General features: G+C 34.5%; 1 protein-coding gene across 1 annotated transcript in view; it reads right to left on the bottom strand.

Moving 5' to 3' along the window:
* Sema3c (semaphorin 3C) overlaps positions 1 to 26,352 on the bottom strand; it is a 149,112-nt gene that overhangs the window by 75,551 nt on the left and 47,209 nt on the right. The window contains exons 3-4 of the mRNA XM_020178631.2: positions 4,975 to 5,135; positions 3,675 to 3,737 (exon numbers count right to left, since the gene is read on the bottom strand). Coding sequence (XP_020034220.2) covers positions 3,675 to 3,737; positions 4,975 to 5,135 — 224 coding nt within the window. The remainder of the gene's footprint in view (positions 1 to 3,674; positions 3,738 to 4,974; positions 5,136 to 26,352) is intronic.

The following is a 26,352-nucleotide window of genomic DNA, read 5'->3' as shown; positions in this document are numbered from 1 at the left end:
CATGGTAGTTTATTTTCTTTATAAAAATTAGTTAATATGTAATCATTAATTTGTTACTTGGGCTCAGATTTTAAATTTTATTGTATTTTCTTCTCATAATTGTTTATAACTTCATAATCATTTATAAACTTTGTTTATAACTTCAATTAGAATTTGATGCAACTAAAGAAGTTGGAGAATAAAGAGATGCTTGATATTTTTCTTTCAATTATTATAATGGTATATATTTTTCTAAATAGATGATTAACTTGTCTAAAAGCAGAAAAATTGAACAAAAATCTACTTCTAAAATATGTACATAATAAATTTTCTACATGTAAACATCATTAATCTGAAAGTATTAATAAATGCATCATACACCATGCCACATCTCCAGCATCTGATAATCAGACAGATTCCCATGTTTACCTGCTTCTACCTCTACTAATTGAGAGCTGGTATAAAATTATGAAATGCCTAGGTACAGACCTGGGCATGGGAGATAGTGACATTTGTCATGCAACATTTCCAATCAGTAAGGAGAGATAAATTTAAAAATGCCACAAAATAAGTGTAACAGTGTTTTAGGACAGCACATGCAAGACAGCCATCTAGCTCATACTGTTTGACAAAGAAGTGGTTTATGCACTAGGACCTGAAAGAATGAGTAGATGTTTTCCAAGCTAAAGAGATGGGATGAGACTCATATGTAAGTACGAAAGGCTGGAAGCAGGATAGAGTATTTGAATTTCAGAATCATTGAAATAAAACAAGGAGAAAGATTAACAGAAGATCTAATGTGATGGCCATCAGATCTAGCAAAACTTTACAAATTATTCCAGCTCCCTATTTTCCTTTGTCTTGTATTACTCTTAACATTTACATTTTCCCTTGAAGAGGTGGTATGATTTATCCAAGTAAGGTGTAGGTTCAAGACCTCGATGTCCTGAGTCAGATTCAAACGGCCCCACTTGCTCATGGTACAGCTTTGAGCCAATTCCTCACTCTCTTAGTTGCTCTTTTTCTTCATCTTAAAAAAATGTGGCCAGTGACAATAAGGTCTAGCATGTAGCATCGTTAGGAGGATTAGAGTAAAGCATTTAGGAGATTATCTGGCCTATTCCATTAAATCCTGGGCATTATCATTGCATGTATGTCTCATCACCTCCAGTATATTGCAAAGACTTAAATGTAGGAAGTTCAGCTTATTCACCTCTCATTTGTTCACAATAACTGACTTGTGCATATTAAATATTCAATTTCTACATTTTTTAAAAATGAAATATTGAATTGAGCAACATTTATTCAGATAGGGTTAAGACATTCCTGACTGATTTCAATGAGAAATATAATAAAAATAGGCTGTACTATGAAGATCTAGTTCTCATTATTTTTCTACCACTGGCTTATTTTTTCTGTGGTTGAATCAAAAGACATTTTGTATATGCCTTGTACATACGAAATTAGTTGGATTTGTCATTCTCTGCTCCTGCATAGATAGAACATGTTTGAAAAAATCTGTCTGATTTTCATTTCTCAGGACTCAGCAATGTTATATGGACAAATGAAACCTGACTAAGTCCTAAAAATACCAAAATGGATCCCTCCACTAGTTATTTCCAAAGTATATAGCAATTGACCATATAGGATTTAAAGGTATCCATTAATGACGTTATAGCGTAACAAAGCTATGGGAAAATACAAGCATCTATTGAAGATTTTATTGGATAACTTTTCATTATCACAAAGCAAACAATAGGAGGTTTCTATTTTGCCAAATGGAGTAAGAGATCAAATGATTTGACTAAGATTTTTGAGAAAGTTAACAGCAATTTTTAGAAATAGAATATATAAAGATATCTATAGTCCACATATTCTTCCTATAGCAGTTTCTATAAATAAGAAATACAAATCTTTTTGAACAAAAGATAGTCAGACTGAGTACTATCACCACAGGATATTATTGTGGTAAAAGGCAAGACATGATCAGATATGCATCAGTGGGAAAAATCTATTCATTAGAAAATGAAAAAAAATAGTTTAATTCATGCCCAATTATTGAAATAACAGCTTCAGGGAACAAAACATTCTCCACATGATACTTCATTTACTATTGGTTCCCTGGAAAGGTCTTTGTAATACTGTAATGCACTCTTTCAACTGTTTCTTCTATGTGTGTGTGTGTGTGTGTGTGTGTGTGTGTGTGTGTGTGTGTGTGTGTTTCCCCTCCTCTAGATCCCTTGGATAGCAAATATGCTCTGGAAAATTTCTTGTTCCCTCTTTTAAATTCACCTTATTGGATATCTGATAAAATTTTTAAAGTGAGACCCAGAATTTAGTTACTTCTGGTAACCTCTCTTGCCAAGAACACTTGAGTGATACTCAGAGATCCTACATTCCAAAGTCTTGTGTGGTCCTGCCTTGAGTCAGACCTATTTGGAACTTTACACTTTGACTGTCTTTAGTCAATCAAAATAAAAGTTTCACTTCATCAAGGATTAGGTTTTTCCCCCACAACTGGCCTAGCTTGCTGGATCTCTGAAACAATCAATTTTAAGATTCAGTGCACAAAACTTCACTCTCCTGAGCATTTCTTGCCTCTACCACAAAATAAATGTTGAGCCTACATTTTTGACACTAAGTTAAGGCTATTATTTGTTACGAACTAAGATTTGGATGTATGTATTAAAATTTACTAGGTTTTGTACCCAGTCATCACATTTCCATCTCATTTGCTAATTGGCATTTATTTCCAGGCTCACTTGATTGATATTAATTTTTCCAACCAGATAATGAGGATAATTAAAGCTAGAACTAAGTTGTTTTTGCACAGATAATGTCTCTAGCAACTAACACTAGGCCAGGTATATAGGTATTCAAAAAATATTTATTAAATGAACAATTGAAAGAATAAATGAATGAAGGAACCTCTCTACCACATTATTTGTGGGACTAGATGATTTTGATACTTGGTTCCACTAAGTTATTTTTCATGATTCGAAACAAAAAGGTTAATGATATATACACTTGATTGTAAACACTGTTCATTTTAAAGATTAACTCCATGCATCTCTTTTATGATATTCAAGAATAATTTAATTTGTCAACATCAATAAGTTGATCATAGACATCAATATAGATTTCTTGGGTTACTCTATAATGAATCCCACTTCATGGAATACAGTTTGCACAAGTGTTGCATTGAACCTTTATTGATACTTAAATCTGCTTTGATTGTGGTTTTGTGGTTATTTTTAATCAACAAAGGTATCACTCATCGCAGTTGATTTATGTCTGGAATGTGCCAGCTAACCACGAGTTTTTCACCAAGAATCTTTGGGAAAGCCCACATGGCGTCTGGGAGCTACTCCAGACACTTGCATTATCATTATTTTAGCAGCCTGCTGAGAATTCTGTAGGTTGCATCCACTTGGAACAGGGTTTATTACTGAAATCCATCATGAAAAGTGTCTGCATGGAATAATGAAAGCAAGGCAGGAGATTTTACCCAGTCAAGAATTCTAAAATTACAAATGGTATGAGAATTCGAATCTCTTCCCATTTACATTTTTAACATGTGTCCAGACAAGGATGTAAAACACCAGCACCCTTTGTCTCTCTTTTGGCTGCACAGAGAGTATGTGGACTTAAAGACCACATACTGTGTGTTTTAATTCTTTTTAAAAAGTACTCACTGTAGGATCTTTGCCAGCCATTTTGCACTCTTCAACTTTGATTGTAGATGCTGGCCAGAAAACCTGCTCAGAAAGGAAAATAAAGTTGCATAATCTCACTCTGATATATGACAACTCAATGTTCTTCATTTGCTTCTTTGCTAACATTTTCTTAAAGTATTTCTATATTTACATTTCAAAATTCATCTTCTTTCATTTTACGAACTCAAGTTAATACTCTATTATGTTATTATAACATTTATCTGCTTATTTCTTCTATCAGTTTTTTTCTTTAAACAGGTTCTGCCTGGAAGAGAAGGGGATCAGGGGGCAGGGGGTAGTGGTGGCCCAAACAGAGTCTACACATATGAACAAATACATAAACAATAAAAAAGAAAGCCTTTCAATAATACATGGCCATTTACTAATTGAATATTAAAATAAGGTTATTATTAATATTAATGAACACAATATAATGCATATTTCACTCTTTTTTATTTATAGTAAACTTTTCCCAACTGCTTAAGTCACAATGAACTTCTATTTATGCTGCTATCTCAATATTACTTTTGTCAAACCACACAGCTGGACTCACAGATTTACTTAATGTGGACCTCTAGGAACCTTAACAGATAAAACAGCTTGGGTAAAATCCGAGAGATTTTTCTGTTTAAAATACTGTGCTAGCATTGTAAGACACTGCAGTCTTGGGTCATGTCTGGCAGTAATGATCACTTTTTTTTTGAGTTGTCAGCCTGTTGCTCAGGTTAATATAAAAAAAAAAGCAGAAGCTTTTCTTTAATAAATTTATAATTAATCTACTTCTACTTTTTACTCCAATGAAGTTCAATTTTATGTTGTTTTTGGGAAACAGAATGATAAATACAAACCACACTTGTTCAAAAATTGCATTAATAGTTGTGCTTACTTCAAGCTCTGTGTGCATTTTTGCACAGAATACAGGGTTCTTTCTCTCATCTGCCCATTTTTTCTATACTATGCTCCATGCTTCTCTTTCTCCTTTCTATATACATATAGAAGTATATAATATATATATATATATATGAAGTATTAAATACAGAAAGTATTTTCTCATTTAACTCTAGGTTTTTGATTGTTAAAAATCTAAAGAACTAGCCAGAGAAAACTGAGGTTAATACATTTTTATCCATGAAAAAAGAATTAATTTCCTTAACATATATTGACATGTTGCCATTATTTTTTGTTGTTCTAATGAAGTACATATTATTCTCACTGTATTTTAAAGTTCTTAAAAAGTCTTAGAATTTCAATACTGCCCTCTTAAAAATGACAAACTTACACTCAAAGGCTCTTGACTTATATTATTGATATTTAAGGACAAAATGTGATCTTTGCTGCCCACATATATCCGGTCCTGATCTTCATCCATTAGTAATATCCTGTAGTCTAAAGGGTGGTGGGATAGGCTGAGGTATTCAGAGGTCTTGGTTTCTCGAAGCTCTGAAATATGTGAACAGCACACATAAAAACAGCATGTTGGTTCTTTGATTCTATAATTCTATTATTTAATGAAAATTCTTATAGAAATATTTACCAAAAAAGTCAATATTTTTCTACTATAATAATAAATTATTTATGTTAATGGATATTTTACATTATTGCCTTTATGCTGAAGTAAAACAAGTAAATCAACAGGACATTGTTAAAGTTTTATCTGACCCAGAAACGAGAACAGATCCCTTCATGAGAAGAGCAAAAAAGGCTGGTGGAATGTCATTCAGGAAGGTCAGTCCATGCCAGAGAAAAGGTTAAGGGTAATACATGAAAAACTCCAAGATCTGAGAAGATGTGCAAGAATACAGAATCAAAGCAAATGTCACACAAATTGCCTTTCTTTCTAAAATCCTAGTGTTATATAAAGATTTTCACCCAAGGGATGCAATTCACAGTTGGGCAAATTTTCTGCAAAACATCAGGGGCAGAGTATATCTCGGGTTGCATAATAGATGTTCTCTAATATCTCTTAGTCAAATGTTCCTCCACAAATACATGTCATAAAGTGGTAAAAATGTAACTGAGTTCATGGCTTCTAAACTCTGAATTTTGGCTCTATCATTTCATTTGTATATGTACTTATGTAGCTTTCTAAACTCCAGCATCCGCAACTATAAAGTAGAGATAATAAATAATAAGACCTCAATCACTGGGTAGTTGTGAGACTTGAATTGGTAACATACACAAAGTGATTAAAAGAATACCTGAACTATAGTGATACTAGCTACACAGGTTAACTATTTACTGAGACTGCAGATAATACATCAATCATCGAACAATAAAGTAAGCACAATTCCTTACACAAGGGAGATAAAAGGGGAAACTAGATCATGGGATTTATATTTAACATCAATATGCTTAATGTTTTTGTATTTAGAACTACTTGAATTATTTGAGTAGGAGATTACAATAATAAAATAAGGCATTTTCAAGGAAAATAAATTGAGTATCCAGAATAACTTTGGCTTGTGAGAATTGGAAGACTGAAAGACTGAGTGTTCTGGTTATGAAGATATGGTGTCAGTAAACACTTGCCATACTAGAACTGGAAAAGAACAGTAAATGTAATCAATACTTAAAATAATAAAGGGTATGGAATTATTTTGTATGTGCTTCAGTTTGTGATAAAGGGAAAATGCCAATTTCTCCAAAGTTCTAAGCTAAGTTGAGGAATAAATATACCTTTACTGCTTTTGAGAGACCCCAAAAGAGGGATTTCTTTGGCAGAGAGGGCATTTGGATATGGATAAATTAAACTGAAATCAAAGAATAAAGAACCCACAAACATGTAAAATTATATGACTAATTTTCTACTGGAGCTATCAAATATGCAGGTAAAGATTTCAAATCCTCATGGGTCATTATATCTACTCTGAGAATAGACATAATCTCTATTATGAAGAAGAACAATAGGTTTTATCTATTATTCTAAAGAAGGTTTAGACCTAAAGAAGAAAGTTTAATCTAAAGTAAAAAAAGCATAGAGATGCTATAAAGGATCCCTAGAATGGAAACTGAAAGCAATTTGTGGTGTGTAGGAAACAGTGTGGCATTGTGGAAAGAATACCGAATTGGAGTCACATGGTTCGGAGTTGAAATCTCAGCATTGTCACTTACTAAATATGTTATTTTGGGAAATCTACCTCATTTCTTCCAGTTTCAAATTCATTATCTTAAACTGGTAATAATACATAGATGAAAGGGTGTCACCAGCATGCAGTGGAGGATCAATGTCTAAGCCTTTCACCAGGTTGATTGGATTGTCTAAATAGATACTAACCATCTCTTCTCCTTAGCATGGCCACTCTATGTCAACCATACTGGTCCCAAATTCTAGTCAGCGAGTATATAAATGTAGCCATGTGACTAGTTCTGGCTAGTGAAATTTAAAAGGAATTTTCTACAGGGCTATTGAAAGAAATTTATTGAGTCTTAAAAACTGGAAAAAAAAATAGAGGTGATTTCTTTTTCAGTAACCAGACATTTACAGCAATTATATCTACCAAGAAGGTTGCTAGCTAAGAATGACAAGGAGAAATGTGAAGGAAAAAAAACACAAAAAATGGGATCTTAAAGAAGTTATTGAGTCACTGAACTAACCCTGGAACAGTATTATCACTGGACTACTTTGATTACCTGAGTTTAAAGAAAAAGCTTGAAACTTTTAGGTACCTTGAATTGAGGTTCTTTTTTTGTGAAAAATCCATCTAGCATGTTTCGTGTTCACACTCCCCAGTTATCCTTTCTCACCCTTTCTACCATGGTTTATTCAGTTTAGATTCTCTCTCTCTCTCTCATCTCTATCTCCTTCCCCCCCTCTCATTTTTCCTAACCTAGGCTGAAATAAAACTGAGAGTGGGATCCTAGCTGGAAAACAGCCTCAACTGTATTTAGTTTGCAAGTAACAAACAATGTCAGTTCCCCTTTGCCTATTTCACCAGAAAATAATCAATTTCTTGCATTAGTTCAAATACTGGAGAGAGGGATAACCACATCAACTTAAAGACCTTTCTGTTCTATTTTTCTGAGCCATAAACCATCTTCACATTTAATTATCTGTAACTCATTGGCAGTTGACAACTGATAAACAAGGAAGATTTACTTCAGAGTTCCCTTGTTGTGACAGAAGCCCAGGCTATTTAGTTAAAATGCTTTCTAAATTGCTGTTAGTAACCATAATGGGACTTTGGAGCTTGGGAAAAAAGCAACAACCTGTTTTTTTCCTTAGAAAAAAGATGAGTTCAAAGCAGTAAGAAATTTAGCTATAAAAACAGTGACCCAAGAATTTATCATTTTGATTCAATGTAGGTCCAACTGAAGTGAGCGACTCAGTGATTTGGCAACAGTTGTAGGAAATGACTGATTTAAAGATTTGGCTGCAGTGAGAGAAGAAAGTCACAATTACTAGTTCCTCATCTAAACAAGTGAAAGAAAGGTGCTGTCTTATGTTTCTTTAAATCTTAATGATGATATCATCCTTTTTATAGCATCTGTGGTACAGCTAATTGTGTTGTTTCTCAGAACATGCACAAATGATTGAGAAGAGCCTTGGCCATGAGTATGTAGTATTAGAAAAGGCAATAGCCCCACAAATGGCAGCATAGGTCTCAAAGTTCCTGGGAAAATCTCCTGGGAAATAGCATTAAAAAAAAAAAAAAAAGCTACAGCATGTTTCTACCCTGAAATTCACATTATTATAATGTCCCATGATGGAAAATTACTGTTACGCCTTCTGTGCCAGTCAGTATTCCCAGTGGGAAATTTACAGCATAACATGCTTACCTTAAATGCATGTGTTCAACTGAACTTTTCTAAGTAATGGAAACTACTGTGAACCTGAGAATTTAACCAAAACTGGAAGAATAAGTTTTCCCAAAATATAAACCTTAGCAATATAAATGTCTGAGTTTACTTAAGTGTAGTCAATATATCATTAAAGCAATTATAACCATTTCAATACACAGTAATATACTTGTCAATAATGTTCTAATCCTAATCACATAAAAACTAATTTTTATTTTCCATTAAGCCAGAGATTTTAATATTCCTGAGGTGAACACATCATTGAGAATCTCACGCATGAATAATAAATATTTATTAAACTACCTAGTAAGGGAACTCATTTACTCAGGATACTACATTATTTTTTGTCTTTAATAAAATTCTGAAATAGGTGATTGAAAAATCAATTCCCAGGAGTCTCTCCATTAAAAGCACATGCTATAGTTACTCATTAATTACATTTAAAGCTCATGATATGCTGTTTATTTACTTAACACATATTTATGGAGCCCTAATCACACCAGACTAGACACTTTGCTTGAATAAGAGGACACAGATAAGAAGATAAGCCCTTGTGATAGCTTTAACTCTTACCTTGTGTTCTGCTCTTCTGTTTAGCTATCCCACCTTAACATTCTCTTCTTGATAAACCTCAGCTCTGCCCAGGGCAGAATGCACACTACAGATTTCAAAGTAAATCCTAAGATCCCCATTACTTTCGAGATAGTACTACTGACAGGATAATTTCCTTTCCTGAATGTCTTATCTCAGAAGAATTTTAAGTAGAGTGGGCTCAAATGACCCATCCTCTCCCTCAGGCTCAGTGTTTTGAAACTGAACTTCACCTGTCCCTTTAGGAAAAATAGGCAGATAAAGACAAGAGCTGAAACTTCAGCAGACTGAAACTACTGCTAATTCCCAATGTAAACACAGACAGAAGGCATGTTGTTAAAACCACATTTGCTCAAAATTAACAACCCCAAACACAGCCATCTGTGGACTCACCAGTAGAGTAACTGTCCTGGGTGTTTTATATACTTATTTAATTTTCACTCAAAGCCTTGTAATTAGCTTATAATATTATTCTAGACTTCCCCTATAACAAAATTAAAATTCAGTGAATTTGAGCAACCAAACCATATAGTAGAGAGTGGAAGAGACAAGATCCAGGATGCAAAGCAAGGTCAGTTCTTAGTCCATGAACTCAATTGTCTTGCTTTTCTTAACACAGACATCCTCAGCACTTATTTGTTGGATTCTATCATATTCTTGGCCTAAAAATGAGTCTGTGCAGTATCACACAAGAAATGCCTCAGCTGCTCAATTTTTCTTTGCCAGTGCGGAGAGGTGGTAACCACATTAGAAACAACTGAGGAGCCATCAAAGTCTACGATGGCTTAGTGATGCTGTTCTCAATAAACCATCCTAGCAGGCCCAAGAACCTGCATAAAAATGGCATCAGACATAGGTCATGCAGAATGTAAAGTGTTCCACTTTTCTATGTTTCGTGATGGATGTGCATGATTAGCTTGGTGAAAGCAAAATGCCACATGACTGAAAGAAGGAATGAGAGACACAGTTCTATTTATCAGTCCTGGCCAAAGAAGAGTGAACACACTATGTATCTCCCAGGCACTGCAAAGAGAGATTAGCAAACATATAGGAAGCTCTGAAGAACGATTCTCAGCCCTGGTTTGTACCTGTTTTCCCAGTATAATTATCAATAGCACTCACTTTCATTCTCAAAGATACATGTTAAGTTTTATGTTCACTGTATTTTTAAGCTCTCTCTCCTTAATTGTCTTGAATGACTTTCTATTACATTTAGGATCAAACCCCAAATTTTAACCTAGGTTTCATGGTTTGGCATGATCTGATTTAAGACAATCTCACTACTAGAAACCTCCATCATCACTACTGGGGTATCTGGGGTATTTTTTTGTATGTTCTTGCCTTTCTGGCCTTTTTCCATAACTTGGAATCTGTCTTTTTTCTCTCTGCTTTGGGGTCCTTATACAAATCATTCCTCTTCCTTACAAGATGCTTTCTGCCTTTTTTTAAAAAAAAGTTTTATTCATAATAAAACTTTTAACTTTTAACTTTTATTAAATAATAGTTTCAATCTAATTTAGATAGAACAACCTCATTAAAACTTCTTTGTCTTTTAGATGAGGTCAGGTTTCAGGCTGCTAGTACTTCTTTATTTTCCTTTTGGGTTTTCTCTTCTCTTGGAAGACTGTCTGGAAGATCATTTGGAATAGGCCAAAAATCCACGGGTTGGGAGGTTGGGTGATGACACTGTATGACTACCTTATCTTTTGAGCTTAAAACTGACTCTAAATATAAGACAAATTTCTTTGTTTACTCTCATTCTACTTTTTTTCTACTACGTAAAATTTTAAGATCTTTTCATCTGTGTGAATTAAAAAATATGAGCATGAATTAATAAGATGAGAAAAAAATCATCAAATTTTAGAAGATTACGATTTTCATAAAAAGATTTATCACCATTACAGAGTAGGGTCTGGGAGGAGTAATACACAGAACCAATAGCAAAGACAAAATAAGGTGGGGGCATAATTACAGTTAGAAATTACAGTAAGTTATTTCTGTAGAAAAATGAAGATACAGAAAATACTTGGTTATGCTGGTTTTTTTAAAGCAGTCTGTATTCAACATGAAAATAGTTGTTAAAAGTTAATTCACGGAAAATAAGACAAGGATGGAAATCCATACAACACATATACCAAGGCACTTGGATGGAGGGAGGGACAGAAATTTGAAGACAGGTTGGCAATAGTTTAGAACAACACGTGTACATTGGGAGGAGCCAACGTGGTGTTTTATGCCAGCAAAACTCCAGAAAAGAAAACACAACAGACCCCACTCCTCACTCCCATCCCCTAAAGTGACCACATTGGGATTGTATATGCAAAGATTCTTAAGCAATATCTAACACTTGCCTGTTAAAAAATTCCATTACTTAGTTGTTTTCCATGGTTTCAATAAAACTTCCTTGGGTACATGGTGTCCTTCCAGTGGGAACTTCTACTCAGCATACTTTAATTATAGCAAGAAGAACAGGAGATCCCATGTGCTGGATGAGGTCTCTTATCTATCTTACCATCATAAATTTCTCTGATCCTTTGTGTCATGGGTCTCTATGTCATAAAGCTTGTATTTATATATAGTGCAGTAGGTTCTATCCAAAATAAAAATACTCTTTGAGACATATACTCATTCAATGTTTAAATAGATTATATAGAAGCCTGAGGCTTGGAAAAAAAAAAAAATCTTGGACTCTCTTGTCAAAGAAGACAGTCTAGAGATAAGGTTCACAAACCATGTGAAACAAGAAGACTCAGGAAGTTATAGGGTCACTGGAGAGGTAAGATCAAGACTTCCTGGAAATAATCATGAAATCTTAAACAGAAGGAAGTACTTGACTTTATTTCTTCATTGAACAAATATTAATTGAGTCATTTTTAATATTAAACTAATAATCACATTAATAAATGCATAGAGTATAGTAAAAGACACAATGTTTTAAACTCAGGGCCAGCTGTCTTTTATCAGGTGCCAGAAAAGCTTCTGGGGGTAAGTGTTATGTAAACTGATCTGAAGCTAAATAAGAACCAATAAAGAGATAAGCATTTTCCAGGTAGTGGAAAGAACTCATGCAGAAACCCTGAAGTGGAAGATTAAAAGGATGTTCAGAAGGTTTTGGAATTGATAAAGAAGATTTGTGTGAGGTTTTCTAAGTAGAAGTAAGGAGCCAACCAAACATATAAAAATACATACAAACTTCTTGAATGTCACAAGCAACATATAAAGACACAAACTCCTTGAATGCCAAACCAAAATGTTTGGATTCTTCCCAAGTTCCTTGAGATACATTGGTATCTCAAATAAGAGAAAGTGTAGGAAACAATCATGTGTAAGTTTCTTAGAAAGATAATTCAGATAATGATGACTCTCTGAAAGAGATTATTTTATGATACAAAAACTATTTTATGTCTGTATATAAATATATATACACAGAAAAAACTTCTGGAAAAATTTGACTTATTAGTGATGTGTTCAAATAAAAGAGTTTGATAATAGTGAGGGCTCATTTCAGTATTCTGTCAGCTTAAAGGATTGTAATTATTCTTTGATCAAAAATCAGGCAGCACAGCTTTCTTTACAAATAAAACATTATATACATGTTTTCTCAAACAGGAGTCTGGTTGTATTGCACTGAACAAAATGTTTAACGAGATGAGGAAGGAAATATGAATTACTAACTGGAAAATAGCTATAATTGCCAAAAATTCTATCTCTAGATTCCTTCAGAATGATGGAAGACCACCCACAACTGTTAGTGTGACAGACTATTTGAAATTTAACCACTGAGCAACCCCCACCAACCCAAATTCTTGAACTACATTTTCATTTGAGTACAGTAAAAAATATAATAAATTGCATACTGTATAATTTCAAATTTAAGGAATCAGACTTTATGAAAAAAGACATATAGAGATATTTTCCTAAAGAAACAGCTATTTTATCTAAATATTATTTAGTCCAGTTTGACTTATTATTTAGTCAAGTTATTGAATTTGGCTTCAAAACACGAAAGAAGTTTGGAGAACTGTACTAGACAGTACACTTTAAAGACTTTTGTCAGTCACTCAAAAAAGAATCCCCCTTCTCCTCCTTTTTTCTTTTATATCTCTCCCCTGACACTGTCTAAAATACAAGGTCAGTGACTCTGCAGCACTCCGCTGCTGGAGAGGAGATTTAAACAGTCCTTGGGAGTGTGCTTCTACATAGTAATAGAGCTACCCTTTGATTCTTTTCAGGAGAAGCACAAAGAATCCGACCATGTTTCCTGCGGCTTTGAAAGCCCAGAACTCATCATATATACAATGCTCTCTAATGTATATGCAAGACATCTCTCTTTTCTGCATCCTAGACTGGGAAAACATTTGTTTCCAAATTTCACATGATGGTGTTTTGAGATGGCATCACTCAGTCTTTCACAAGAGAAAATCAGTGTTGCACTTTTCTGCTTTTACTCTGAAAACATAATATTTATCATTCTTGCATGCACTTCAAGGAGAATAGCAAAATATGGGATTCAAAGTTTATTTATTTTAAAAAATGTTGCTGCCTTCATGAGATAAACATTAGCCATGACTGTATCTAATTGTCAGTGAACAAGTAAAGTCTTTCAGTGGAAATATGGACCACTTAAAAGGGGAAGTGACAAGTCATAGAAATCAAAAATTATATCTGAGTATTAATGGCTCAAAGTCCCCCCCCCACCTTTCTTTAAGTGGAGAGAAGTTTCATTCCATTTACTTATAGCCAATTTTATCCATAAATCTCACAAAGTGAAACATTTTTTAAACAAAATGACAGGTATTGATAGTTGAGATGATGTTATTCCGGGGGCTTTTTATTATAAACAATTTTAGTGATTTAGCAGGATTAAGTCAAGGGAGTCACATAATGCTGTAAAACCAGCAGAGGAGATAAACAGGTTTCTAGTTAGGTATTTGCTTTTGGTTTGTTTTCATCATTGTAATTCCCTAATTTTGAATTGTTGCAAGCTTTGTTACTTCAATAAGTAATGAATGCAAACAAAACAAAGATTGTTTTTAACATCCAAAAGTAAAATTAAGTTTAGGATAATTTGAGTCCCCAAATCAGTTTAACCAAAAACATACAGGTAATTAAAATGGCAGTCTCTCTCTTTCTTTTTTTTAAACTTAATACATTTTCTTGGAACATACTTTGGGTTTTGAAACAGATCTACTCTCAAATCTTGGCACTGCAGTTGATTAATTGTGTGGCTTTAGGCAAGTTATTTAAATTATTGGTGCCTAAGTCTTCCCACCTGCATAGTGGGAATACTAATTTCTAGTTTATGAGACTATTGTGACAATTAAATGAGAAGATAAGTGTGAAGCACCAAGAGCCCAGTAGCTGTCACTCATAACTGGCAGTCACCATGACAAGATAAGAGTTTCAGTTTTAAACAAGATATTTGTGTGTTTTCCTAGCTTTAGGGCATTATTCTAGAGTAGTGTTCTGATTTAATCCTATCAAATAAAATCTATTGAATTAATGTCTAGTTTGTATTAAAGTGCAATCATGCTAGCAATAAATTATATATGACACCTCAAAATTCTAGCAAAAAATAATTACTGTATTCCATCAGAAAAGCTAATGATGAGAAAAGTAAAACCAACTTTCTCTGTCTTTATATACAAAATATCTATACGTTTTCTAAGATCAGACTAGAAGCATTGTCTCATAGAATCCCTGCAACAATCCTATTAAGTGGATCCTATTATTTTTGCACTAAATGTAAAAATTACAACTGAACCTTGGATTTCCCAAATTTTGAATGCAAACTCAGGCGTGTGTATTCTCCAGTCCATCTTATAAGGTGATAAGAACATGTTCAGTAGCCAAGAGAGCTGGCCTGCTTCACTTTAGTGCATATAAGATATGTGTAGGTTGCTTATTAAAAATAAATAATAATTCCTAGAAATAAAAATATTTTGCATAGAAACACTTATTTAGCAAGCCTTTTTAGATTTGTCTGTTGAGCATACCAGCGTTGATGTAACACCCAGGCTATTTCCAAGATTACCCTAAAACTTCCCAATGTTCAAGGCCTTTCACATTATTTTTCACCTTAAGGTTCACATTCATTTTCAATATTTTGCATTTTGGGGTATATATAATTAATATCAACACGTGATTAGTAGAATGTTTTATAGAGGGATGCTTTTATGAGCTAGTTTTTGACAATACTTATAATTTGAAAACATCTGACAAAGAACTCAACATCTTCCAAAACATGAATTTGTTTTTCTTCACAAAGCTTTATGAACATAATTGATAATTTACACTATCACCGATATTCTTTATTCCGCAAAGAAGCTCAAAGGAGATGAGAATCAGGGGACAGGTACTGGAGCCCTGTACAGAGGGTAACACTTGTGTAGACACGCTTTCTCCCAATGTGGCACACAGTCTCTAATTCACATGCAAATGTGTCCGAAAGTTCATGAACCAAGCAAGTATTTCATCTTCAAAAACACTGTTTCCTGCATTCAGTCATTTTATTTCCTGTATGGAAAAGGAACTTTGAGGCAACAATGATGTGGAATGACTCAACTAGTCATCTTTGGAAATGCTATTTTCTATAAAAAGTCCAGTGTTGAAGTTGTCTTGTGAGCCTCATTTCTCTCTGCAAAAGACTATTTGACCCATTTATATGTGACTATTACTAATAATGATATGGGATCAAACATTTGCCCTGTATTACTAAGATATTGCCTAGTTTTGATTTATCCTCATTATATTTCTATAAGGTGTGGGCCCTCAGGTCAAAGTGGAGCAGAAATGATTCCCCTGGACACTTACTTCTGCTACCCAGCAGTTCCTTCAGTCTCTGGAGCCTTAGTTTACTAAGGTTTGTTAGTAGGATAAAATAAGTGAATAAATTAAAGCAAAACACATCCAGTTACATCCTATTGCTCTTACAATATTAACTGTTACCATTATTATCATTCTCATCTTTCACAAAATCATACAATGAAAACAATGGCTGATGAAAGGAAGTTGAAATGATGTCTTTCTGATCTAGAACCATTGTCCTTTGCAACACACCATGCCACCTTTTTACACTGTCAGTGCAGATGTGGACTATATTCCACCATCAGTGAGCCATCTCTTTTTGAGATTGTTCTATTGTAACACAGCCCTCCAGAAGTCCTTCTACAGACTGATTATACATCATTTCCTATACACAGTAGACACATCAAAGTCATTTATCCCATAAGCCTGGGCACTCCTTAAAAATTTTATTACTTATTTTAGAATACTCTAGAATACTTTAGAGAGACTGGAAGACTATATCCATTTAAAGAAAATTGTTTAAACTGACCTGGAAAAGACCTTTAATTTTCTACTCAAATTGGGAGGCAGGGAGGAAAGAGAAAAGAGAAAAGGTTCTTTGTCCCCAAAGTTAGTGCTGCCTGACTTCAAGCATTTGTCATTCACCAGAGAAGACATTAAAGGAGAGAGCAGTATAGACCGCTGTTAGATGGTCAGTGGTGGAGGATGTTGTTGGGTCTTCATTTTATAGTACACAATGAATGCAAGTAACTCAGTCATTACAAATACAAGTCAAACTTTCTGAATCTTAGAGTCAATAGATTTTAAACTTTGACAAATTGTCAAATTGTTGCACATTTTCTAAAGGAAGAGTCTCCTTTCCTGTATTACCTTGTAGTAGACCGGTAACATTCTGCCAACTCTGGAGGCTCATCACACTTGAATACCATTGGCATAAAGGGTTTGTTTGTTTCTTTTTCCTTTTCCAAAAGTAACAAGAGTAAACTCACTTTGCATTCTCATTTTGGTTTTCAAATATTTAGGATACACAGTGAGTCAATATTATGATTTGTTACTAATCTTCCCATACCAAGAAGTCTACACAGGGCTTACTGAATCAACAAGCATGAGAGCCTCTGGCCTACAAATAAGCATGGGGCACTGTAGGAAGCACTTACTGACGGAGTGTGCGGCAGAGGTACAGTGCCAATCTTGTTCACACAACGGGTGGGTTTATCCTCTCACCCTCAATCTTAGTATCTGTGAATGAAGGGACTTAACCAAGTACTCAATAAAATACTTATTAGCATTGTTATTTTTTCCTGACCTTGAGAATTGCTAAACTGCCCTTAACACCTATTCCAATAATGATTTCCAAGTCTTCCAAACTTTATCCATAATATATTCTTCTTTTTAGATATCATTTCTTTTGCTGCATGTGCACATAAACCAAGTGTCTAAGAATCAGTTACATAATTTTTGAATAATGGTGAAGTATATAACTGTAATTAAATCTGAATTTGAAGATTTCTAGTTTGTAATACTTAATATGTGGGATAAAAATTAGCACATAAACAAAAGTACCAAACAATAAAAATAAAACTACTTTAAGCAATGTTTCCCTCTAGAATTTGACCAGGACTATGCTCTTACTGCGTGGTCTCATAATTAAGTCTGAAGTTTTATTTTTTGAATTTAGGAAAATTGGTTTGAATTCAGGGGCTTGTGCTTGTTAGGCAGGCATTCTACCATTTGAGCCACGTCTCCAGCCCAAGTTATGTATTCTTGATTAAAATCTTTCACCTACCAAAAAAATCCTGCAATGATAAATGATTCCCTATTCTGTCTACTACAAAATAGGGCATAAAGTTAAGTAAATTAAAGTTATTAATTAAATGATTACTGTCTCCACACTTCTATACCTGAGACATTGAACAATACTCAAGGTTAGGTCATGGGGTGCCAAGCTCCACCCTTCTAAATATTTCTTCTCTTAACATGTTAGGAGAAAAAAAAGTTAGATTTCTTTAAATAAGGTTAAAATAACTTAGTCCCACTACTTACATAGTTTGTGATATTTTTATTCTTCAAAGGATTTCTACTCTATTCTTAAGTATATTTAGAAACATAGACAGAATGCTCAAAAAAATCCAAAATTTTCTTCAAACTGAGCATTCTTTATCTCTATTCCTTTACTTATTTCATCTTAATTTAGTGTTTTCTCTTACATTTAATTTATGCAGCCTATGTATTCTGTACAAAGTAGTCCTTTTTCATCCCAAAAATTCAAAAATGAAAACATGGGATAAAAAAGGACTAGTTTGCAAACAGACTCTCTGATGAGTCTGTTCATGGTGATTTTGTTGTAGAATCTAGCTTAAGGAACTCTGTCTTTTTCTAAGCCTGGAAGTCTTCTTGAAAATGAACATAGACATTTACATGGGGAGATGCTAAGATCATTCACTAACCCCCTTCAACACCCTTTCCTCATATTTCACAGCAGCACATTTCCTACTGCAAGAGATTTTACTGCCTTTTAATCCAGCTTTTGAATGTCACAAAACATCATTTTGCAGCTACGTTTCTAAATTTAGCCTTAAGTATGTCTACCTAATTCTACCATAAGTGGATAATTACTTAATCTTCTACAGTAATCTTCTTTACTGTTCTGCAAGAAAATACAAGAATATTTATTTAGCCCTCATTTTATATCACGTCTAATTTCACCTAGCATGTCAAACCATAGAAATCATAACACTAACTTCTAGTAATGCTACCAGTTAAAGAACTTTGATGCTTTTGCAGAGTAAATACATAAAAAGAAAAATTACTATTGCTGACAAAATACTTTTGACCAATACTATAGCCTTAATATTTTACTTTACAGGGATATACTGTAAGGTGCTTTATCAAATCTCCACTGTTATTTATAATAAAATCATATAAATAAAAATATAAAGGTGGGTGCTAACGAATATAGGAGATAAGAATGTACCTTTTCATAAGAAATGCTCAAGAGAAAGAAAATAAACACTATATGTGAGGCAACAGAATAAAAGTTACTCTCAGTTGGTATAAATATAAATTGATAGATTGTTTCTGAAAGAAAAGTCTTTTATAGAAGGGGTGAACATGGTCAAGTACATTATATGCATGTATGGAAATACAACAGTAAGACCCCTTTGTTCAATTAATATGTTATTAAAAATAAATTTAAAAGTCTAATATGGATTGAAATGTGAAAGGTATACAACAAAACACCTAAAGAGTGAATTGAAGAAGGGAAAGACTAGTCACTGGAGAGGTTCAAAAGGGGAGTGCATGTATTTTTTCAACCTGGTGGCAGTTACCCAGATAGGGGTTTGTGCTCACTCCTGATAACTCATACCTGTTGAAGATTTTTGTACTTTTTCTATATCGAGAATTGATTTGTGAACAATTTTAATTTTAAAGGAGTATTTAAATATACAAAGGCATTGTTTGTGAATTAATGTGTACTAGTTTTTTGTGGTTGTTTAAACAAATTACTACAAGTTTGATTCCTTGAACCAAAGAAATGCCTTCTGCCACACTGGTAGAGAGAGGCCTGAGGTACGAGACCAGAATCGCTGGTTGAAATCGAAGTGACAGGACTGCACTCCCTTTGGAGACTGTATGAAATAATCTGTTTCTTGCCCCTTCCAGCTTCCACAGATGTACCTGGAAGCTACCTTACTCCAGTCTCTTCCCATGTTGTCACAGTGTCTTCCTTTTTTTCTGTTTTGGCCTCTAAGCCTCTCTTAGAAGGACATTTATGATTGTATTTAGAGCTCACTTGGTGATCCAGGATAATTTCTCTGTCTGAAGAGCTAAAATTTATTCATATATGTAAAGTCAATTTCACCATATTAAGCTAACACAGGTTCCAGGGATTAGGATGGTGACATCTTACACGGGGGCATTACTGCATGCTGACAATGATCACCTTGAATTCTGAGAGAGAGAAATACCAGCACTAGAAGCAGCTGAGAAGGCCTTGTGGAGAAGGAGTGGCTAATGCATTTTTGTGGATAATGTAAACAAACATGTAGAAAGGAATAGGCAGTCACAGAACAAAATGGCCACAAAAGATGGCAGGTGATAAAGGGAAAATAATGTTTAATACAATCCACTATTGGAGAGGCAAATGAAATATGAGAGGCTAAAATGTGGTACATTTCATGAAGGAGACAGTGTTAATCTTGGTTGTATTTATACATCTGGAATTATAAGAATGAAAATATTCGTCTTAATTTGATAAAGATTGAACAGAGGTTGATATCACTATCTGTTTTTGTTTGTTTCTCCACACCTCTGAAACACTTTGTTTGCTCTAAACTCCTGTATTTACTACTCTTCTGCAAAGCTACTCAGGCTGCTAACACTAACATAATGGACAGAGGGCTTTGAGAATGGAGCATTTCATCATCACTTTGGCTGTAGAGACTCAGGCTCAGTTTGTTGGAAGCAGCCAAGCCCTTCATTTCACCCCCTGATTGGGTGTCTGGGAGAAGTTCCTGTGGAGAGTCAAGACAGTCATGCTGCTCTCCACTGCATTGTTACATGTGTCAGCTTAATCTCTGACCTTACTGATGTTACTGGTTTGAAATACTTGACTATCCCCTCAGTACAGTAGCTGGTGTCACTTGTAATTCACATATCTCTTCAAAATACATGGAGATTTATTTCTCCAAACAGTGAAAATGAAATAAACATTGTTTTAATTTCCATAATGAAAACTCAGGTGCCCTTATTTGGCTCAAATTCTTATGGTATGATTATAATATCAATTGATCCTGAAAATAGATTATGTGTTTTAAGAGATGTCATTGGTAAAAAAAACAAATCTTATTATTCTTGAAGATTATACAGACCCTCCCCCCCCACACACACACAAACTGCTCTCAACAAAAAGCCTTTTCAAGAATTTCCATCTGTCCTTCTTTGCCTGAGGTGACCTTTAGAGCAGACCCCACATAGACTTGGACAAAATACAACTTATGAATGTCCAAAGAAGGGAGACTTACTGTTCCTTTATCTGACCATGCTTTGGAAAACAGCAATATCCCCCTGCCATGCTCTCAGGGGTGCTAGGAAAGCACAGTATACATACCTCCCACTAGAAAGGTTATGGGCTTAAAGCTGGAGCTGAGTCCTAGGGTCCCATTCCTGACCAGAAATGACCCCCTTAGCTATTAGCTCCTGGGTCAGTCCCAGGATCTTGGTTAGCACTTAGGCTACCAATATGCAAAAGAGTCTCGAAGGATATTCGAGTACTTATGGTTTATATTCCAGTTATGAGGGTTTCCCTTACAATATTTTCAGCTTTACAGTTGTATGGAAGTTATACGAATTCAGAGGAAACTGTACTTTGAATTTTGAATGTTCTTGGGCTAGTGATATGTATGGCACAGTACTGCAGCTCCTCTTGGTCAGTCACGTGATTGTGAAGGTAAGCAACCAATACTGAACTCCACAGTGCACTACATTTAATAAACTACATGAGATCTCCAACATTTTTTTACAAAACGTGATTGTGCCCAACTCTTGCTTAATATGTGTGTCCTAAATGTTTAAGTGCACTATAAACTATGAAGTTCAGCAGGTTAGATATGAGTTATTGGGATGTAAGTCCTTAAGTGGAGGAACACGTTTGTTTTAGTCTCAGCACAGATATGTTGTTGCTTATTAGTTGAATATCAAGTGGGTATTAATGGATGACCATTTATGCCTTTTATATCATTATAGATAGGAACATATTTTATCCAACAATTAAACCCACCTAGAATATGACTAATACATAGCCTATTATTTGCCTAAAATATCTGCTTGTGAGATCGAGTCTAACATGCATACTTGTTCTCTACCAATAATATTTTCTGTTTTTACATTTTATTACTGTAGGGTTTTGAAATCTTGAGAATGTGGATTCACTGATAGAACAACATTGTTTCTATATTTAGATATGAGATGAGGCATTATCGGTGTTTTGTGGACATTTTGAGCCTCTCGGGTGCCCATGCCACTGTCTATTATGTCTACTGTAGGGAGCAGGTGCAACTCTCTAGTATTTCCTATATCAGCTCTGTTGTTTTATAGGCATCATATTAGACAAGAAATACAGTCATATAGTCACATTATAATTAATATTTCTCTAAGCCCTTTCTATTATTATGGATCATCTAATTTAATCTTCACAATCATTATGTAAGTAAAAGACTGTAATTCATCATCCAAAATGAGATATTTTCAAGTGTGAAAGGCGAAGCCAGAAGTAATTATGATGGATGGCATCGTACATATGAGAATTCCTTTTATCTTAATATAGAGTTGGGGAAACTGGGGCACAGGTGATTCAATGATGTGCCCACATTCTCAGTAGAATCAGTCCAGGCTTACTGGGAAGTCTTATGCCACACCTTTGCTCTTAATCACAAGGCTCAAAGACTCAAGCAGAGTCAACACAACGCAAATCCAAGGCAACCAGAAATAATAAAAAAGAAAGAAGAGGAATGATTGCAGTTTCAACAATTTACCTTATTTGAAACACTCAGTTGCAACACTAGTTTGAGTTGAGGAGACATGTCTTTGTTTGTGTTTAAATTTCACGTCAACATGAAGTTCTTTAAAAAAAATAAACCTTCCTCAATCACTCATGCTGTGTTTTAGCTAGACTTGGCATGTATTTAGAAGTCTAACTATCATGTATTTATGTAAAAGATAAGCTTTTATGAACCTTTTTCTTGCTTCTTAAAAAGAGGTCACATGCAGGGGGCTATCTGAATTAAACATCTGATAATATGGCTTTTAATAGCCTTTCACAAATTAGCAAAGGAAATTTTCCATTAAACATGGTTAACTAATTTTTACAGTGGTTAAAATTATTTTTATTATATCTTGAAAGGTTCTCCATAAATATGCAAGTAAAAATTCATAGTTCTTCAGATTTGATAAAGGTATCAGGATAGTAATGAATTTGATAGATCATCTGAATTTTAAAAACTATCCCTTCAAAGCTATGTTTTTGGACATTTGTTATTTTCCGTCTGTTCTCTCTTATATATAGCAGATAAAACATGTCCATTTCTGAGATACAAAAATATACCTACACTTGAACAAAAAGGAAAAAGAATATGAATTAATTGTGAGCTAACAAAATGATAAACTGGGAGGGATGAGGATTAGCAAAAGCAGAGAGGTTGAGCACAGTGTTCAAAAAAAGGTGATCATTTCGTCATTGACTTGCAAGCGCACACTATCCTGCAGTGGTTGGGAAAAACAGGTCAGAAGAGGAATTTATGCTGAAAAAAAAATTGTTCTTTAGGCTTAGAGTTTAAAGGATTAATAAACAAAGGAACATTGTGAATATAGTTTTTTTTTTCTGGAAAAATGTAGCAACATTTTCTTATTATCGTACTGACTCTTTTGTTCCTAGATAAAAACTCATTCACTCCAGGACTCTGCTTCTGAAGAAGGTCACTGGAAAGAAACTAGGCCTGATCCTCAGTTGGGCCAAGGGCCCTGTGTGGTAAGAACAAGGAGAGATCCTGCCCCATCCACAAGAATGGCTGAAGTTCAAGCTGCTATCACTCTAAATGGCCTTTCCATTTGCCTCCCTCTATGTTTTGGAATGAAAATTACTGCTCTTGGGATTGAGTTTGAAGCAAAAATCAACATTACCCTGTACTCCCCTTCCTCCCTTCTTCCTCTCTCTTAATTCATTCTAACAACTGCATACCACTGGATAGTGGGAGGAGCAGTCACTGTGGTCCTAACCTCACACACTTCATCATTAATACATAGCAAGGCAAAAAAAAAGTATCTCTTTATCTACATCTTCACCTCTGCCTCCAGGAATTTAATGCAATTAACTTCATTTTGCCTTGTTATATATGTGCATTTGCTTCTTAAATAAGAGTCAAATTCCTGATGTGAACAGCGTATTTGAGAAAAGCACACAAATGCTTCAAATAATGCAGATATTGGTATCAATGAAGAGGACCCTTTACTGAAGGGAATTTGAATGTGCCATTTATTCTTACCACCCCAATAGAAATTCCATAAAAATTTGGCAGGTAGGAGATAGGAACAGAAAAAAAGTAAGAGATAATAAAAAGGGGAACAAAATCCCAAACTCAACATTTAAGTTGCATGGTTCATTGCTAATTCAGTCAGGGTATCTCATAACAGCTTATCATTAGATAAAATATTTGTTCCACATATCTTGATTTTTGACATTGCTTTTCAGGATTAATTTTCTAATTGGCTTCCTTAGCCAGATATAAATAGATCTCTTTCCATCCAAAAGGAGTTCATAAAAGCTAACATATACTTATCTGCAGTTAGAAATATCAAAAATTACCTTTAGGTTGGATAACCACTTACTTCCTTTCTCTAGACCCTTGATCATTTAACAATGTTTTGATCAGATCAGCTATAACTATGAGTCAAAACAAAGACCATGTAAAGGAACTAAAAATTTATTGCTAATTAAACACAACCAGAAATTTTTTCTTTTTTTCAGTACTGGGGTTTGAACTCAGGGCCTACAGCTTGAACCACTCCACCACTATCCCATCTTTTTTTTTTTTTTTGCAATGGAGATTTTTGAGATAGGGTCTTGAGAACTATTTGCCTAGGCTGGCTTCAAAGTGCCATCCTCTTGATGTCTGCTTCCTGAGTAGCTAGGAATTTTTAATAACCCAAAAGTTTGCGAGAAAGACTAATAATGCCTTAGTTGCATGACGCGTTTATGAATGTGTTCTTACTGTGTCCTGCTTTTAAGTGTAAGCAAGGATAGTCTATGTTCACAAAGTATATATAATTCAATCAAGTATACTAGTACTTCTCTTTTCTAAAATTTCCATAATGTACATATATGGAACCAGAATATGAAGAGTTTTGTTGTGCTATCTAAGATATTGCTTTTATTTCACCTTAAGATGTTATAATTTCAAAAACTCAACCACCTTTATAGCATTAGCATATTGAAAAAAACCAGGCCTTTCCTACTCAAGGTGACATATATTTCTAAAATTAACTGTATTGAGGAGGGCTTTTAAGAATCTTAGAAGGATAGCTATCCAGACCCCCATAAACTTCTGGATCACAATCTCTTTGTGGGGAGCTCCAGGATGTATACTTTAAATCTTCTGGATGATACTGAGGTTCAGGCAAGCTTGAGAATGAGGGCTCTGAATAGTAAAATGAAAACAGTTGCCTGAAGGGCTTCTATCTGGTTTAACAGATGACTATGAAGTAGACCCTAGAGGATAATTCTTAATTATGTAAAGGTCCAGACATATCCCAAACTGTGACACATGTGAATAATGTACCGCAAGCTAGAGTACTGCTTTTTAAATAGCTTAAGATTAGAGTTTTTAGTTGCAAATTCACAAAACCACAGAATTTTTGAGGAGGCAGTCCCTACTTTTACAGATGAGGAAATCAGGGACATCAGCTGTCAGCACTTAAAAATCATGCGTGATCAAAGGAGTGTGCACAAAGTGAACAGGAAATTCAAAACACGTCTAAGATAAACTGAACAAGAAGCTTGAGTTACATTGGATTGATTCATTCAATCCGTGAAGCTGCTTGGTACATATTAGAAACTGTCCCTTTAACTTTTCTTCTCCTGAGGCCCCAGGATGATTAATTAGACCAAATGCATTTCAGCCCGGGCTGCTTCCAGCTTTACATGAACTACAGGCAACTCCCATTTCCACTTATTTTAGGAGTCCGAGTTAATGGAGGAAACAAATCTCTCCATTGTAACTTCAGTATGAGCACTGTTGAACCCTTGACAGTTAGAACAGAAGGGTACCTTGAGATGGTGACATTTGGGTCCTCAGAGTTGCACCATTTGTGCCTCATAGCAACACTTGAATATCACAAGAATTTTTAAGTTTTTAGGCTTTATTTTCTCTTTGACCATTTTCTGTCATTTGAAACTTTTGTCTAAAACTCTCTCATGAAATAAGCATTCATCATTACTTTAATTTTTAAGTGATAAATCCAATACAAAGAAAGAATGATGAAAATCCAAACTTTTTTTTCTGTCCATAAAAAGAAATGTATTTCTATTATAGAGATGAAGCTTGTTAGTGGTTTATACTACTTCTATGTCCAGACATACATATTCAGCCATTTTTTTCCAGTTAATGCTAAAGGTCTAGAACTCACATCGTTCAATATTTAGAACAAATGGATTATCAAAATTTGGTCTTAGAATTTGGGGTTGTTCTGGAGGAATACTGAATAAGCTCCCAGGAGAGGAAACCTGATCTGCCCTGTCATTTCCAAGTTCATCCCGAAGATTTGCTTCAAGTCTCAGGTGGACCCAGTGAGTTCACAATGGTGAGGAGGGCTTTCTAATTCAGGGCAGCCACTCAGCTTCCCAACAAGGGCTCTGTGACTGCAAGAACTGAGTTGCGTGTTTGAAAATGAAGAACCAAAAAGGCGATTT

This window comes from Castor canadensis, chromosome 2 (genome assembly GCF_047511655.1).
Source record: "Castor canadensis chromosome 2, mCasCan1.hap1v2, whole genome shotgun sequence".
NCBI classification, from domain to species: Eukaryota; Metazoa; Chordata; class Mammalia; order Rodentia; family Castoridae; genus Castor; species Castor canadensis.
The sequence above is the reverse complement of the archived record's forward strand: the minus strand, read 5'-3'. Positions and strand labels throughout refer to the sequence as shown.